The following is a 15,424-nucleotide window of genomic DNA, read 5'->3' on the forward strand; positions in this document are numbered from 1 at the left end:
GGGTTAAAAAGGTGCCTTTATTTTCAAAAGAAGTCAAAATGTTAGAAGTATAGAAACTATCGATAGTTGGCTACACTATCGCGATTTTTATCGATGTTTCATTTTTGCTATCGATCCATCGCTATCGCAGCGTTAATATCGTGATTTTGTCGATAGTTCAATGATATTCCCTAGTCCCTAGGCGTCATTATTTCGCGCGTCAAAAGCGTTTCGGGTCGCGTGGCCCAAGCGAAGATGTGAGTGCAGAGACTAGGCAAAGTTCGATGAGCCTTAGAACGCAGTGGGAGCCTCTAAGGAAGAGGGAAAGCCCCAGGGGCGATACTGCGGATTTCAAGTGACGGGAATATTATCGAATGGGGGCAAAAATGAAAACGCCAAATAAACCCTGGACCATTTCCAATATATCTTCATTCTATCACGTCTTAACTTCCTGCAATAACCACTTGAAGGAAAAGTATTGAGTACTCCTGGCGAAAAAGTCTCATATTTGACCATGGAAGGAAGGAAGGATATTCACACCACAGAATCTCATACTTGAAAAATAAAACGACGCAATATATGTCTCTAAAATTGGCTCTGGGAGAAAGGGAATGGAATGATTCACGCAATTTTCGCAAATCGGCGAGCATTGATGTCCAACCTTATGCAGACTTTATATGGAAATTGAACGCTATTCTTTTAGACATTATGATGATTTATCTCCTAGGAAGAGATTCAAGAACGAACATTCTTGAATACAGTTATTACCATAGGGTTGTTGACTGTTGTTGACACACGGAACTCGCTGCCACGGAACACATCTGTAGGGCAACAAGCGTAAATTCTTGTAAAGTAGTGGTTAAGACATTTTTTTATCAATGAGAACATTCTTTGTTTGTTTTGTGTGCAGTATTTATCTATTCCTACTATTCTTCCATTATTATTATTTATTAACAATTTACTAATGAATATTTGTATCACTTTTAGAGTTAAATTGTAGTTATTTTTCGAGTCATTTCTTTAACATGGGGTCGAGGGCCCTGTTGCCTTTCATCCCTCAGCTTTTGTTTCTTCTTCCTTATTATTGTAAGCCATAAATTATTATAAATAAATAAATAATATAAATAAATAGGTAATTTTCATTTTTATGGTCTTCTTGGAGAGAAAGTCACAAGAAGCACTTTTCATTTCCAAAACTTGGTCACTTGGCCAGTGGATTTAGGGTCACGTGGTCCGAGCGTCTCGGATACGTCATTGAAATGCACTGACTGAGAAGGCCTGGGAAGACGCGGTACAGGGGCTAGGCCTGGCCAATTATCGATTGTAATTGATGATAGGCACATCATTAGATCGTTATAAACCATGTCCGCCTTCCATTCAACGAAAAAACTCCGGTTTGAAATTTCGAAAATTCCACGTGCCCAGTGGAACGGTAGATTCCGGTTGCACAGACCCGACCCAAGCCACCGCGCGTCTGATTATTGTTCTTGTAAGCAGGATACAAAAGAGCGGTACTGGGGACAACAATTTTGTCCAATGTAAAGGGACAAAGGTGATCCCAAATATTCCGGTCAGACAGAACTGAAATGGTTCTTTCCATTTGATTTCTAACCGAAATTTCCGGAATTTTGGGCTGAATGGAAAGCGCCCCATATTTCCTTCAATAACAGCAATTCTCACATTATATAAGCTGACTTTATTTGTATCGTTTGTTATTATCATAATAAGTTTACACGTGCTACATGCATCGTATCGATTGCGGTCTCAGATCTCGGAATCGGGACGTTTCTCGACCCAGGTCTTTATTTCAGGCACGGTCAACACACGGTCGATATAAGCAACCAACAGAGGACACTTGCCGATTATCTCATCGATATCTGGCATGGGATTACCTTTAGCTTTCTGGTTGTCTATGCTAACCTTTAAGCCGTTAGCGAATTCAACGAACGAAATGTCGGCATAGGTGAGCTGGAGAGGAAGAAAGAGGGAACAAAGAAGCGCTTAGTACAGAGATGAGGCTTTTTAATTTGTCTGAACAACTTTGAAAATGTTATCAAGGTTTAATGATAACTACCGTTAATGATCTTATAGCCACCCACTTTCTAATAGATGCCTCTTATCCAATATATACCCCTCCAAAGCATTTAAGTTTTGTCAAATGCCCCTCTCCAACAAACGGTCCCTGTCTAATAAACATTCCACTCCCGATAAAAATTTCTCCAAAATACTAGCAAAATTAATGGCGAAATATATAGAGCAAAATCGTTCAAATTTTTTACGTCCTTGCTTGATCAAAAATGGTTGCGCATTACATCTCGTTCAATGTTAACTTCAAAGTAACCAGCGCTCTTTAATCTTCTTGATCTCTTTGCTCAGTATGTCAGCAATTTTCTTGCAGCACTGATAAAATGCGCAGCGGTGTTAACGAGTGTCAAAAGATGGAAGGACTGGAGTTTTGCCGAAAGCAAACCGTATCAGCTTTGTCTAGTTCGTTACAGGAACAAGAATAAACGCCTGTCTCTTTTAAACGTCTCCTATCTATCAAACGCACCCACTTTCTTGGACCCCTTAAATTAAATTGATCTATCAGATCGTTTACGGTATTTTCTTTTTTACAACGAAGTCCATAACTATGACTCTAGATATGACACTTTTCAACTTTCTTCTGTAGAACTAACTTTAATTTCTAAATCTTAATGGGTTCTTCCATGGCTTAAGGCAACGAAAATGGTCTGTTTTTACAAAATGGCATCGCTCAAATTAAAATTCTCTAATGACAAGTGATTTCTACTCGACCTTCTGACTTTTACCATCATAGTAAATTAAATGGAATGGTTTTAAAGCCCAAAAAAGTTCTTTGATATCTGTCCTTTTTTTTTAGGTTTTTTGGACTTGACGGTGCACAAAGTTCAATAGCATTCCTATCATTTTATGATCTTATCGACCAATAAAAACGTCGCATGAAGCCCCGTCCAGCAGTCCGGGACAAGAAGATTTTCTTGCTGGACAACTTGTAAAAAACAGTTGCCCAATGAGCAAAGGTCTCGGAAAGTCATCCTCTAACAAAATCATTCATTAAGACGAGCAAGAAGTGGCGCCGGCGAAGCAAAATGTGAAAACTGTTTGCCCAAAGGACAAGCTGGAATAGACCTTTTTACCGATGCGGCGACCATATTGAATTTATTAGATTTAAGGGATGCCCACTGCGGGCATGAGCATGATCCGATGTACTCGCTCAGTATTTACGCGCGCGGGCCAATTTTGCTTTAAGTTTTCGTAAAAAAACATTGTAATTGGAAAAAAAGATCGTTGTACCGTGTTTGGATGTAATAATGATCGCCTTTTTTCCGAGAAATATACAGTGAAGTTCTCTTTTTGCCCAAAATGCGTGCGTAAATACTAGGGAAGTGCCCCCTGAGCATCCCATAATACTCCTTAAATCTAATAAATTCCGCCGTATTGGTACAAAAGGGTCTATTCAAGTTTCTTTTTCCCGACTTTCATAATCAGTTTCCTCCACTGACGATGTTGTCATGAATGGGTTGTGAGGGGGAATGGGTGAGGGTTTGGGGTCAGTGGGGTGGGTCCGGCGGCAGAATGGAACTGCCAAATTCTCGGCACGGCTCTGAGTTAAGGTTACTTATTTATCCTGTTTATTTACCTTGTCTCCACAAAAGAAGCCCTTGCCTTCATCTCGGCTTTTGAGAATGGCTTCAAATTGGCCAAGCCGCTCAGGAAGAGTAGTCAAGAAAAACTTCGTCATAAGCTCTATCTAAAATAGAGATAAATATAAAATGAGTTTCCACATGCACGGCGCGCGCGCCGGTTTTTAATTTTCTTTCTTCTTTTTTTAAATGGAAGTGGGGATTGGAGGGGGGAGGGTGGTGGGCGTTCACTGGCCTACCCCGTCAGAAGTTAAAATAGCTAGAGTCGGGTAACTCATTTAAGACAAATTACTTTTAAGTTTTCGACCATGTTTCTAAAAAAGAATGGACGAGTTTTTATCTCGAGCCTTATCTCGCGCAATCCCGCAATCCCGAGGGTTATTTTCAACATCCCGCATCCCGCGCGTACTTTCAATTCCGAGTCTCGCCATAGTTTTTCTATGAATTCCGAATTCCGGCTTTCATGTAAGGCAAATTCCGTTTGCCCAAAAAAACCTATTAACCATCCTAGATAGAGGCTATTTTTTTTTAACTACTAGTGCCAGCTGGGAAGTGCTAATCAACTACGTTCAACCCCTTACCCTTTCATCCACCATTTTTGACAAAAAAGAAGACCCCTTTCTTAAACCTTTTATTGACAAATGGCACACCTTTCACACACTTAGTTTAGACCTTTGCATCCCGGCTTTTAACTGCTGTAAATGCAATGTCTTTCAAATATAAATAAACAAAAAAAACCAGAACGTTTTCTTGACTTTTTCCTCAGCCATGAAATGCATCTCTAAGCCCTTTTGAGCCCTTTTATAGACCAATAATAGAGATTTCCCTACACCTTTCATATACTTGAAAGAGTAAAATTCCTTACTTTTTCACTGAGCTCATAACCCGGAGTGAGCAACTCCCAAACTAGGCCTTTACGGCGTTCTTACGGACCAGTTTATTTTTAGACACATTTTAGGGCACTTTTTCCCGCGAAAATAGAATCTCCAGCATGTCTATGAGCACATTCGAAGTATAAGATATCAAAAAGGAACACTAATTAAAAGACAGCAAATTTAATTTTTAGGTCTGTAGGTTTTACTGACTGGTTTGTGGAATTTATAAGATTCGAAATTCGCGCCAAACCGTTCTAAAAATAACCTGGTCTGTGACAACGCCGTGACACGAGCGCATGGAAGTTGCTCGCTGCCGGTTATGGGCTCCTGATGGCTGAAGCCCCCCAAAAGTACCCATTTCGGGTGGAACATCCCGCCCCGGGGATACTAGTCAAGCTGTGGAATCATACCTTTTTTGTCTCATCTTTCTCATGGTGTCCTTTGCTCAAATCATTTCGCAAATCATAAACACCATCATGGATCATATCAGCAAGTGCTTCGTCAAAACTGTCCGATGGACTCACACCTGACAAGTATATTAAAAAATGGTTTGAAATCAGGATTTGAAAACAAGAGCAACGTAGCAAGGACAGCCGTTTGGCCAAACTTCCCCCCCACCTCTTCCATAGTTACAGTCCCAGAAGTCTTTGCGAAAGTTAACTCGGGCCCAGTTTCTTGCTCGTTTCTAAATTGACGAATTGCCTGACCACTGCTTGCAACACCGGCCCCCAGGGTGGCTAAATAAATGCTGCAGCATTTTATATGTACATCCTGCGCAACATTTCCCGTACGGCTACCCCGTGGTGGGGGGGGGGGGGGGTGGGGAATCGACCAATATTGGGATATAGTTGAGCCGCTGAGAGGGTTTGAAACCTTGACCCTGTTTGGGACAAAAAAATCCTAAAATACATCCCGGATTAAGGACAACACCCTCAATTTTAATACCCTGTTTAGGACAAAGGACAAAACGCACGCCGTCTTGTTTTAAAGCCATTTATGGGCAATTGCTATAGAGCATTTGTCTGCGAAATTCATCTAGGAATCGTTTTGGTCAGTGACTGGACTTAAACCACGAAATTTCGTAAAATTTGTTCGCTAAAGATTGAAAAATTGTTTTTTTTTTCTGTTTTGGCACGCAAACCTGCGAATGGTAAACACATGTTACATGTAGATTATAATTCATTGCGGAATTAATTGCGCGTAATGTAGCTAGTTCTCAGGCTGACCGTGATCTACGCAAGTGATAGTCTTTCTTCAAGGGTAATAGGCTGTTACGTAAAGAAGCTCCCAAAATGATCAATTACAGCATTAGCAAAAACTCCAACACCTTATTTTAAAGAGGGAAGGAAGGTTTTACCAAGAGGTGCTATTATAATCTCTTGGTTGTAAACGGTCGTGAACAAACAAGAGGGTGGTTTAAAGGGTATTTTCGTGGGTCAAGATCGGCCCTATTTTTTTGTCGTGAAATGTGTAATGGCTATTTTAATGGCTATTTTTTTTCTCGTGAATCATGATTTTGCAAGATTATTTACTAATAGCCCTTCAGACGAGATTCTCATAATGCCCGTTATTTTTGTGAATTGTGAAAGGACCGCTTTATTTCCCGAGAAACGTGATCGAGACCCCATCTTCACCCCCAACAAACAGCAACGTAAAGTGCATAAATCATGCTCTATTCTACCCGATTAGTCAAACCCCTTCCAGGGGTGTGGCCAGGTTTTCGACTAGTTGTAGTTCTTGCTGACTTTCATTTCCACATATCCTGAAAATTGCACGCACAACTAGTACGCACTGACCTCACCAACACTTTCAGCTCTTAAGCTTTTTAGCTCATCCCAACAACTTATAATTTATCACAAGCAGCAGAGTGATCAAACCAATTATTTGTAGGCCCGGGCCTACAGGTCTTTCGGCTGGCTACGCCCCCGCTTCCCAACAAAACCTTACACATGACTCCTAAATTTCCTTAACTCAATTTACCTCCTTTCTTGCAGATGTATTTCATAATCGCACCAGACTGAGCAACAACGTTTCCTTCAGGAGTCACAAGAAATGGCATCTGACCAAAAGGTGCTCTGCCAGCTAAAATTAATAGCAAAAAATCCTCGTTCCTTTAAAACATTTGATGTTTCTGTTTTTCCAGCAAATTTGGGTTAACAATAATTATGCTATGGGTGCAAGCCATTTAACCCCCCCAGGGGGAGGGGGGGGGGAGAAGAGTGACCGCCACATATTTATACAGAGAGGCCCCATCCTGAGGTCTGACCCCTACCCTTTTATACACCATTTCTGGCAGAAAAGGTACCCATCCCTTTCTACTGCAGTAAATGCACCAGTGTCTTTCAAATATGAATAAATCTCAAAAACAGGAAGTTCAGTGATTTCTCGATTTTTCACAGCCTCAAAATGTTTTATCTGTGGCCCTTTTGGCCCTTTTTACAGTCCAAAGTGACAGATTTCTCTACCCTTTCATATACTTCAACTAGTGAAATCCTTCCCCTTTCATATACCTGGTCCCTGAAAAAGGTACCCCTTTCGAGCGGAGCAACCCAGTAGAGGCCATTGTAGGGCACAGTGGGGGTGAGATTTGGGATTGAGAGTATCCAGAAGATGCAGTAGTTTCAAAAAGTATTTTAATCAGTACTGCTGTGATTCTTGTTTTGAAACACTATATTTGTTAGTTTGGTTAAAATAAAGTTCTATATAAAGCTCAGGGCTTATGAGCGGAAGTTTTAGACCGTACTTCAACAATCCAAAAAAAGAAAAAATGTATAATATCACTGTCAGGTATCCAAAAGTATTAGTAGAGCAATTTCAAAGGCCCTTGTATATTAGTCTATTAAAATGCCCAGCCAATACACTGAGCAGTGTAATGATTAACTGCCCTGCATGAGTGGCCATAATTAAGGGATCAAAATTCAATGATTCACACAATGCAATACAGGTTGTATTCATTGTCATTTCACAATAACTTAATAGACGTCAGTGATCATTAGCAACCATTCAATATTTCTGTAAATTATTGTAGATTTCTTAACTTCCAGGTCAACCTTATGATTCGAAAGAATTCTTGGCCATACATGTATAAACCAGTCTAGTTCAGGGCCAACTAACGTGAAGACAAAAGACTAAATAAAATATATTTTAAGTCATGTTGGAATATGAGGTGCATTGTGATATTTGATCTCGAGGAAATGGAGCATGAAAACTCAGAAAGCATGACAAAGCAGTTTGTTTCAGCTGACAGCTCATGGAACTAGCTTTACAAATCACGAAATCGTACTCATTTAAGGGCCTGTTTATGTGCTGTGAGCAAGCCTAGTTAGCCAGGCTGGCCTATTCAAGCCTAATGCTTCCTTAAAAAAACTATAACTTTATGTTTATATGAGAAGGTGGGCTGGCCCACCTTCCCAAGATCCCAGTTGCTCTAGCCGAGATCTTGGCAAGTGGTCCAGCCAGTGCCTCGACCTTATATAAACACAACGGAAATTTTAATAGGATACAAGGTATGAGCCGAGGCAGCTTATATCATCTTAAAATTGTTGCTGTGTTTATATGAGCGGGCAGGCTGGCCAACTTGTAGGGGTATAGAATGGTTTCTCGAAAAAAGTGGGTCTTGGAAAATTTTGGCCCGATCTCAAAATCTCGGAAACGTTTGTGACAGGTTTTGAAGTCTCATTTTTTGCCTCTCAGAGGCTCAAATTCTGTACATCTCCCCCTCGAATTTCGCAGTCTCGCAGTCTCTATACCCCTACTTGCTGACATTTCGGCTTGAGAAAAGGCAAAGGCGGGCTGACTCATCTTGCCAAGATCCCAGTTGTTGGAACAAAGATTTCGGCAAGCAGGCTAGCCTGCCTCCTCATATATATGCTTGACTAAAACTTTAAGAGGAAACAAGGCATGAACCGAGGCACTCTGGTACAGCACCTCACCTCATATGTAACAGGCCCTAGGAGTGCACAAAGATTCGTGTAGAGTTCTCGCCTTGCTACGTATTAAATGTCACGAAACAAAGGAGTTTCTCTGGAAGAGAAGATGGAAACAAGAATCGCCCATTAAAAAGTTGTTGGAGGTCAATTCATCTCAAGCTTTATGAAAGTTTCAATCTAACCTTCAACTGACAAGCTTTTACCGTTATAACCATGCATTCTTCTTTCTTGAAAATCGAACGCAAGCTTATAAGGTGTACCAGTTTTATTCAACAACAACAACAACAGTTTATTCAAGTGCACGCCGTGCAAGATCAGTCACGAAACTGAAACTTAGGTTATATGCACAAGACTGCGGTGTTCGCTTCAACTTCCATAAAGCTTTAAAAAACTTTTCGAATGAAATTCACTAATTGATTCTAAATTTTGCACTTACACGCTTTTTCCTTGGCCCATTCTTCGCTACTCAATCGAACATCTTCGAAGTCAATTTTAGCAGCTGCAAAAGCCCATCGCGCCATTTCTGCTCTACCACGGATTGGAAAATAGTAAAGCTGGTAACCAGACATCTTTGTCTTCTCGCTCTTTTTTTTTTTCTCCTTAATTAGGACTGCACAGTTCGAGTTCCAGGGCACCACTTAGCTCGTTGAACATTTTATCAAGCTTATGTTTTTACATGACTCAGCGTTTAGCTCATGCCCAGGCTCTGGACAGCCATCGCGGTCACTCTAAGTCACGCAAGCAATGTCCTGTGGAACTCTACATACACGGGGGAAGAGTGTCACGGTGGTGTGTGTGTGGGCTGAAAAGACAGTCTGAGAAAAGCTGACAGGAAGCCCAGAGGGGTACTACGAATTTCAAGTGACGGGAATAATGGAAGGATTTTTTTGGGTATGAAATCGCACAGGTAGCCCAAACTCTGTGGGAGTTGGTTGGCCTTTTAATTTATAAGAGAATGTATGAAAATAAACAAAATTCGTCCTAAGTTCTATTTTTTGACAAAAATAGAGATATTAATGACTTACCTTGTGTTTTTGTTTTATTATTTACTGTCGGCTTCGCCTCTAGAGCTATTTGGAAGCCGTTTTATCGAGGCGTAAGGGGTTGGACCTCGGGTAGGGGCCTGAGGCTGCGTGCAAGCGGGCCCTGATTCCCAACATTGTTGCGCAAACAATGTTGAGAGTTGTTGCGTGTGTGTTGGCAGTGGTGTGCAAACGGATGCAACAACTCCCAAGAAGAGTTTAACTAGAAAGAGCGCTTTTGAAGTTTTCCTCCAATAATATATTTTGGGGTACATCATTTCTTTTTAGGAAGACTGAGATAATTATGACTGACTGAAGAAACTATTCTACATTAAAGCCAGTCACGTCAAATATTATAAACATTATAACAGTTATTATAAATTACGCACAAATTCGACAAAACATAGTTTATAACAACCAGTAACCAGTAAATCACAAATAATATTTATTCTATGCTCCTGTTCTAACTTTATTTGTCACAGTTGTGCCCACGTTCATATCCCATAAGTAGAGCGAATTTCGCATGACCTTGAAAAATGGTTTCGGTAAGTGTTCGTTATTTGTTTTATCAGCCAATGGATGAAAAGATCAAAACATGGGCTCTTTGTTTTCCCGCCAAAAAATCCTAATATGGAGAAGGATGACGTCAAAGCGAAGTATCGATTGATTTCTAGAAAGTTCTAGCGTTAGCTTAACTAACCAAAGACCAAACACGTTTGTATCCGTTCGATAAACCAATCAAATCGCTCTATTTCCGTTCGTTTGTTGTTTCTGTATTGTTCGCGAGTTTTCATTTCAAGGTCATACGAAAATCGCTCTATCACATAGGTAAGAGGCTTATACGTCGGATGCAGGTCGTTTTTCCACCCAAGCCTTTATTTCAGGCACGTTCAACACACGCTTGTAATGCCCATCTAACAGAGGAAATTTCTTGAATAACTCTTCCAGGTCTGGTGCTGGTTTACCATCATCTTTCTGTTTTTTCACCATCAAACTGAAGCTGTTAATGAATTCAACGAACGAAATGTCGGCATAGCTGAGCTGCAGAAAAAAAGAAAAGAGAATTGAAGTATTCGCTTAGCACAGAGTTCTTTTTGTTTTGTTTTGTTTTGTTTTGTTTTTTAAATAACTTACAGTGAACAAGGCCGAATGAAAAACTGTAGCAAGTCGACCCATGAAAAGGAATCCGAGAACATTTTGCTGTTGGAATCTGGAATACAGCTCAAGGAATCCGGAATCCCACCAACGATTGGAATCCGGACAAAGACTGTCATCCAAAACCTGGAATCCAGAATCCACGGCGTGGAATCCAGAATCCAAGACTGTCTTGGATTCCTTTACGTATATGGGGCAATGCAGGAAAACAAGACTGAAAGAAGGCGTGTCACTTTTCCCAACAGGCCTCCAGCCTAGGCCTCCTGGTTACCAGTCCAGAAACTCTAACACTGAGCAACAGGAGACTCGTGGGAGCCAGGGAACATAATTAACATGGAAAAGAATGGAGAGGAGAAGTCGTTTTTCTCCCACATGCTTACTTACTTTGGCTCCGAGAAAGAACCCTTTGCCTTCGTCCTTACTTTTGAGAAGAGCTTCATATTTCTCAAGTCGGGCAGGAAGAGTTGTTTCCAAAAACTCCTTCATTTTCGTCTCCTTAAATAAAGATAATGGTTAAGTACGTAGAAAATGATTAGATCTTACGACATTTTGCCAGTTATTATGATCAAAGTATCCACTGTGAAATGTTTGAACCCATGAGTCATTTCATAAGTGGGTGAAGCATGATCATCCGGGTGATCGTAGTCCTGAATATGATTGTTGTTGACAGCACTGGCGTTTCGACAATCTGTGCGGTAGTCAGTTATCTTCAGAGTCAAAGTGATTTGTATCATATTCTCAACGACTGTTATCTCATGTTACGATAGGGGTAGCCAGTATGTCACGCCATGGGCGCTTTCCATTCGAACAAAAATTCCGGAAATTCCGGGTTTGGGAGCGAATGGAACAGACATTTTCCGGAATTTCATTGCGAAATTTTCGGTGTACCTCGCGAGGTTGGCCTAAAATTCCGGAAAATCGGAATAACCGGAAAATTCCGTTCCATTCGACCATTCCTGCTCGCGCCCAGTTTCTCAGAGCCCGGAAATCGAACTCAACATGGCTTCCAATTCTTCTGCTCAATATCAGTGTTCCGCTTGTTAGTATTACTACTCAGTGTAATGTCGAACCTGTCTGCCACTGCTCGAGCAGGCTCTTGGTTAGCCATACACCAGAGGAAAGCTAAAACTTGTTTTGGGGGTGGGATGGCAGCTCGCCCAGATCCATTCCCAAGTGGTATCCTTCCTGTGGGCATGACGGCGCGAGTGAACAGCTCGCAAGTTTCTCTTGTCATTCTGAAGTGACCCTTAAACTCGTCAGGAAAATAGAGAGGTATTGTGCCCTCAAAGTAGTCGCAGACTCGGTTTAAATTCCTACGCATGTAGGAGCTACCCAGACTTAACAGCGTTATGTCGTCGTCCTCGTCCAATACTTCGCTTATTTCAACTTCATAGTCGTCCAGTAACTCTAAAGCAAGTAAAATAGACAAAGAGTCCGCCATTTTTTGATTCCCCTGTTTATTTCGTATTTTCGCGCGAAAATTGGTACGTGATGGACTGGCACGGCTTGGTTCAAACCAACCGGAAAATACTGTTCCATTCGTCACATGGAATACTCGAAATTTCAATCCGGAATTTTTGGTCGAATGGAAAGCGCCCCATGTCTACAACAGTCCCACTTTGTATGGTGCCTGCTCTCCCGGCCTCTTCACCTTATGATTGGTGCGTACTATGAAACGTTCTTCACTTTTTTTCAAAACAAATAAATTAATTAATTAATAATAAGAAAACTGATAATAAGTAAAAATAATAATACTAAAAACCGACCAAGAACAAATTACATCTTGATAAGTATTTTATTTACAAAGAAAAAGAAAAAGGGAAAAATGTTACCATCGTCTGAATGAAATACAAATCACCTAAATCACCCAACCCCTTAAGTTTTTCTTCTTTCTGGTGTGGTTTCCGAGCCGATTCATGGCCATTTAATGGCTTTTATTAAAACTGGTTTGCTAGCCTGCGTTGCAAGCATTTCCGCTCGAGTTATACAGGGTGCAGAGGGGTTATTTGTGTCCTTGATTGCAGTTAAATTTTCAGCTAATAGCGCGCGCGATTCGCCTTTGTTTACTGTAGAATAGAATATGACCGATCAAATCGTCATGGGATATTGTTACGGACCTGGTAAAATCTTATCCAGTGCTCGGTGGGAAAGAACGTCGCCCGAAGGTCAACGCATTCAGCTTTCCGAGCGAGGCACGAAGTGCCGAGTAAAAATAATGGGTGAAAGCCAGAACGAGAGCAATAACTCGAGCGGAAACGCTTCAGGATAGTGCTACGCAGGCGGCTGGTTTGCTATCTTTATAATCCTTTCACCTGTACTTAAACCCGTTTGAAAAAAGTGATTTATATTTCTGTCAACGAGAGTGGACGGTTATAGGCTACTTTTCTAGCTACACGTTAAGTCAATCGTACCTTTGCCGCTTCATCCTTCTCAAAGTGTGTTCTGAGCCAGAGATCACGCAAATCAGAAGCTCCATCATGGATCATGTCAGCAACTGCTTCGTCAAAACTGTCACTTGGAGACAAACCTGACAAGTTTATCAGAAATGGTCGGAAATCAGGGTTTGGAAACGCGAGTATCAAGTACAGCAGAAGCCCCGGTCTACGGTCACCCGCTTAACAGAGAGGAGAAGGGTGCTACGCACATGTGTGTTCCTAAGCTGAATTTCAAATACGGTCGTTGCGCGTTTGAGGAGTAGGCAATGTCCCTGTTGGTATTCAACCCATCTTTAAATACCGTAAAATTCCGAAAATAAGCCCCTCCATGTATAAGCCCCTCCAAATATAAGCCCCCCAATCCGGTAACGCAAAAAACCCTCAGTTAAATCGCCCTTCCGATATAAGCCTCCCTGGGGCTTGTACTTGAGAAATTGCCCTCAAAAACAAAGTGAAACAAAGCAAAAACGGTAAGTTTACTACCAACTATGAGGCTAACCCAATCGATTTTGAAACGCAAATTTCCCTCTGTACATAAGCTCCTCCAAAAATAAGCCCCTCCAAAAATAAGCCCCTCAAAATGGGCCTTTGAAAAATGTAAGCCCTGGGGCTTGTATTCGGAATTTTACAGAATTTTAAATTTTACGGAATTTTACAGAATTTTACGGAATTTTGCCAATTCATCTATTTTATCCACTGTTTCAAGGCCATGTCGCTTGTCAGGATTTTACCCTAACAGGGACTAACTGCAGCAGGGATGTGTTAAGCCGGAACAAACAAAAAAATTGCACACTGTATACATCCAGCTCTTTCTGCCCCTTTAGACAAAGCTCCACTACCGATGTTAGTTTTGATACCTGCTTTCTTCCAAATGTATTTCATAATGGCACCAGATTGTGCCAGGATTTTTCCTTCAGGAGTCACGAGAAATGGCATCTGACCAAGTGGTGGTCTGCCAGCTGAAAACAACAACAATTAACGACCAATCAGTTAATCAAACAATCAATCAAATACCTCAGTTAACTTCGAATTAGATGATAGCAAAATTGCTAATATCTCCACAGGCATCCCAAGCTTGTTACGAGGGGTAACGCAATAAAGCCAAAAAGTTGACTAAACTGATCAATAAATTCACACGGAAACACCCAGAAATACATCAGAGGTAAACCTTCTTTATTTGGTTTATTGGGAAGTTTCCCTGGTTGTGCGGTCTACCTCTCACGCAGCACGCATCATTCATCTTATGAGCTATGGGTAGGTCAGAGGTTCTATTCATTGTTATTTTATAGTGGGTTTATACCTCATATCAAAGGGGCAAACACTTAATATTTGCCTTATTTCAGCTTATTTACTGTCACTTTCTCTGAGAACAAGTGAACTACACAATTTATAGGAATTGTAGGCTTACAAACAGTTAGCCGTTCGTGGAGGAGGAACGCGTGACGAACCCCTAAGAACGTCTGCGTGGGAGGCTAACAAGCAGTTAAATGCTGACTCACTTCAAGACAAAAGACCAATTTATATTATGTCATTGTGCATTAAGGTATATTCTGATATTTGATCGTGAGTAATGTATATGAAGCATAACCACTCGGCAAGCATGACAAAGCAGTTTGTTTCAGATGCGCGAGGAAGCATGACGTCAAGTGAAAGAATAGTCAACTCGACCTAATTAAATATGCACAGGCCAGCCACATAATTTTTATAATCATGATATGGCGACATTTGTCACGAAACAAAGTGACCTCTCCACCAAGGAAAAGAAAGAAACAAGACTGTTCAATACTACGTTTATCAAAAGGTACAAAACGAAAACCACATCTTGCAATCGAACGAATAACGATCACTGTCACGAAACCGATAAAATTATTGTCTGCACAGCACGCGACGGTGCATGCAGTGTTCGCTTCATTTTCCATAACTTTTAATTCATTGTCACTGAGAACTCGACCAAATTCAGAAAACAACCAACTTGTTCTTATGTTCTACTTACACTCTTTTTCCTTGCGCCATTCTTCTCCAAAATTCAATCGAATGTCTTCGAAATCAATTTTAGCAGCTGCAAATGCCCATCTGTCTATTTCTCCTTTAGCACGGGCTGGAAAATAGTAAAGCTTGTAACCTGACATATTTGGTCTTTTTCTTTTTCTTCTTCTTACTGTTAAGCACACCTGCACCACGACCCAGACGACCCCCTACCTGTGGTTTGACTCTGTGTGAATGATACGGTTTATATAGGCAGACGCCCCCGATATGACTCAGCCATTTAACTTTGTTCTCAGGCTTCTGACGTCCATGAACGCGGTTGTCACGTCACAGCAAGTCACGCAAGTATAACGGCAGAAAATTATAGGAGATAAAAAA

The 15,424-nt window shown here is 41.0% G+C and overlaps 2 protein-coding genes across 2 annotated transcripts; both read right to left on the minus strand.

The window, feature by feature from the left end:
- Positions 1-1,671: 1,671 nt before the first annotated feature.
- LOC140946368 (glutathione S-transferase-like) lies at positions 1,672-9,059 on the minus strand. Its single transcript, XM_073395472.1, has 5 exons — positions 8,885-9,059; positions 6,500-6,601; positions 4,930-5,045; positions 3,641-3,751; positions 1,672-1,947 (listed from the first exon to the last, which is right to left on the minus strand). Exons 1-5 carry the CDS (start codon positions 9,015-9,017, stop codon positions 1,744-1,746), a joined length of 666 nt encoding a protein of 221 aa, XP_073251573.1. The 5' UTR covers positions 9,018-9,059; the 3' UTR covers positions 1,672-1,743.
- A 673-nt stretch (positions 9,060-9,732) lies between these two features.
- On the minus strand, positions 9,733-15,228 carry LOC140946767 (glutathione S-transferase-like). The gene is made up of 5 exons (XM_073395878.1): positions 15,054-15,228; positions 13,918-14,019; positions 13,037-13,152; positions 11,010-11,120; positions 9,733-10,511 (listed from the first exon to the last, which is right to left on the minus strand). Exons 1-5 carry the CDS (start codon positions 15,187-15,189, stop codon positions 10,308-10,310), a joined length of 669 nt encoding a protein of 222 aa, XP_073251979.1. The 5' UTR covers positions 15,190-15,228; the 3' UTR covers positions 9,733-10,307.
- Positions 15,229-15,424: the final 196 nt, after the last annotated feature.

Source organism: Porites lutea, chromosome 8 (assembly GCF_958299795.1).
Source record: "Porites lutea chromosome 8, jaPorLute2.1, whole genome shotgun sequence".
Taxonomy (NCBI): domain Eukaryota; kingdom Metazoa; phylum Cnidaria; class Anthozoa; order Scleractinia; family Poritidae; genus Porites; species Porites lutea.

Coding starts and splice junctions, on each gene's coding strand:
- LOC140946767 (XM_073395878.1), bottom strand. CDS start 15,189: ATGTCAGGTTACAAGCTTTACTATTTTCCAGCCCGTGCTAAAGGAGAA. Junction 13,153..13,917: donor ATACATTTGGAAGAAAGCAG/GTATCAAAACTA, acceptor TAAACTTGTCAG/GTTTGTCTCCAAGTGACAGT. Junction 11,121..13,036: donor AGAAGGATGAAGCGGCAAAG/GTACGATTGACT, acceptor TCTTTATTTAAG/GAGACGAAAATGAAGGAGTT.
- LOC140946368 (XM_073395472.1), bottom strand. CDS start 9,017: ATGTCTGGTTACCAGCTTTACTATTTTCCAATCCGTGGTAGAGCAGAA. Junction 5,046..6,499: donor ATACATCTGCAAGAAAGGAG/GTAAATTGAGTT, acceptor TATACTTGTCAG/GTGTGAGTCCATCGGACAGT. Junction 1,948..3,640: donor GCTTCTTTTGTGGAGACAAG/GTAAATAAACAG, acceptor CTTCCTCTCCAG/CTCACCTATGCCGACATTTC.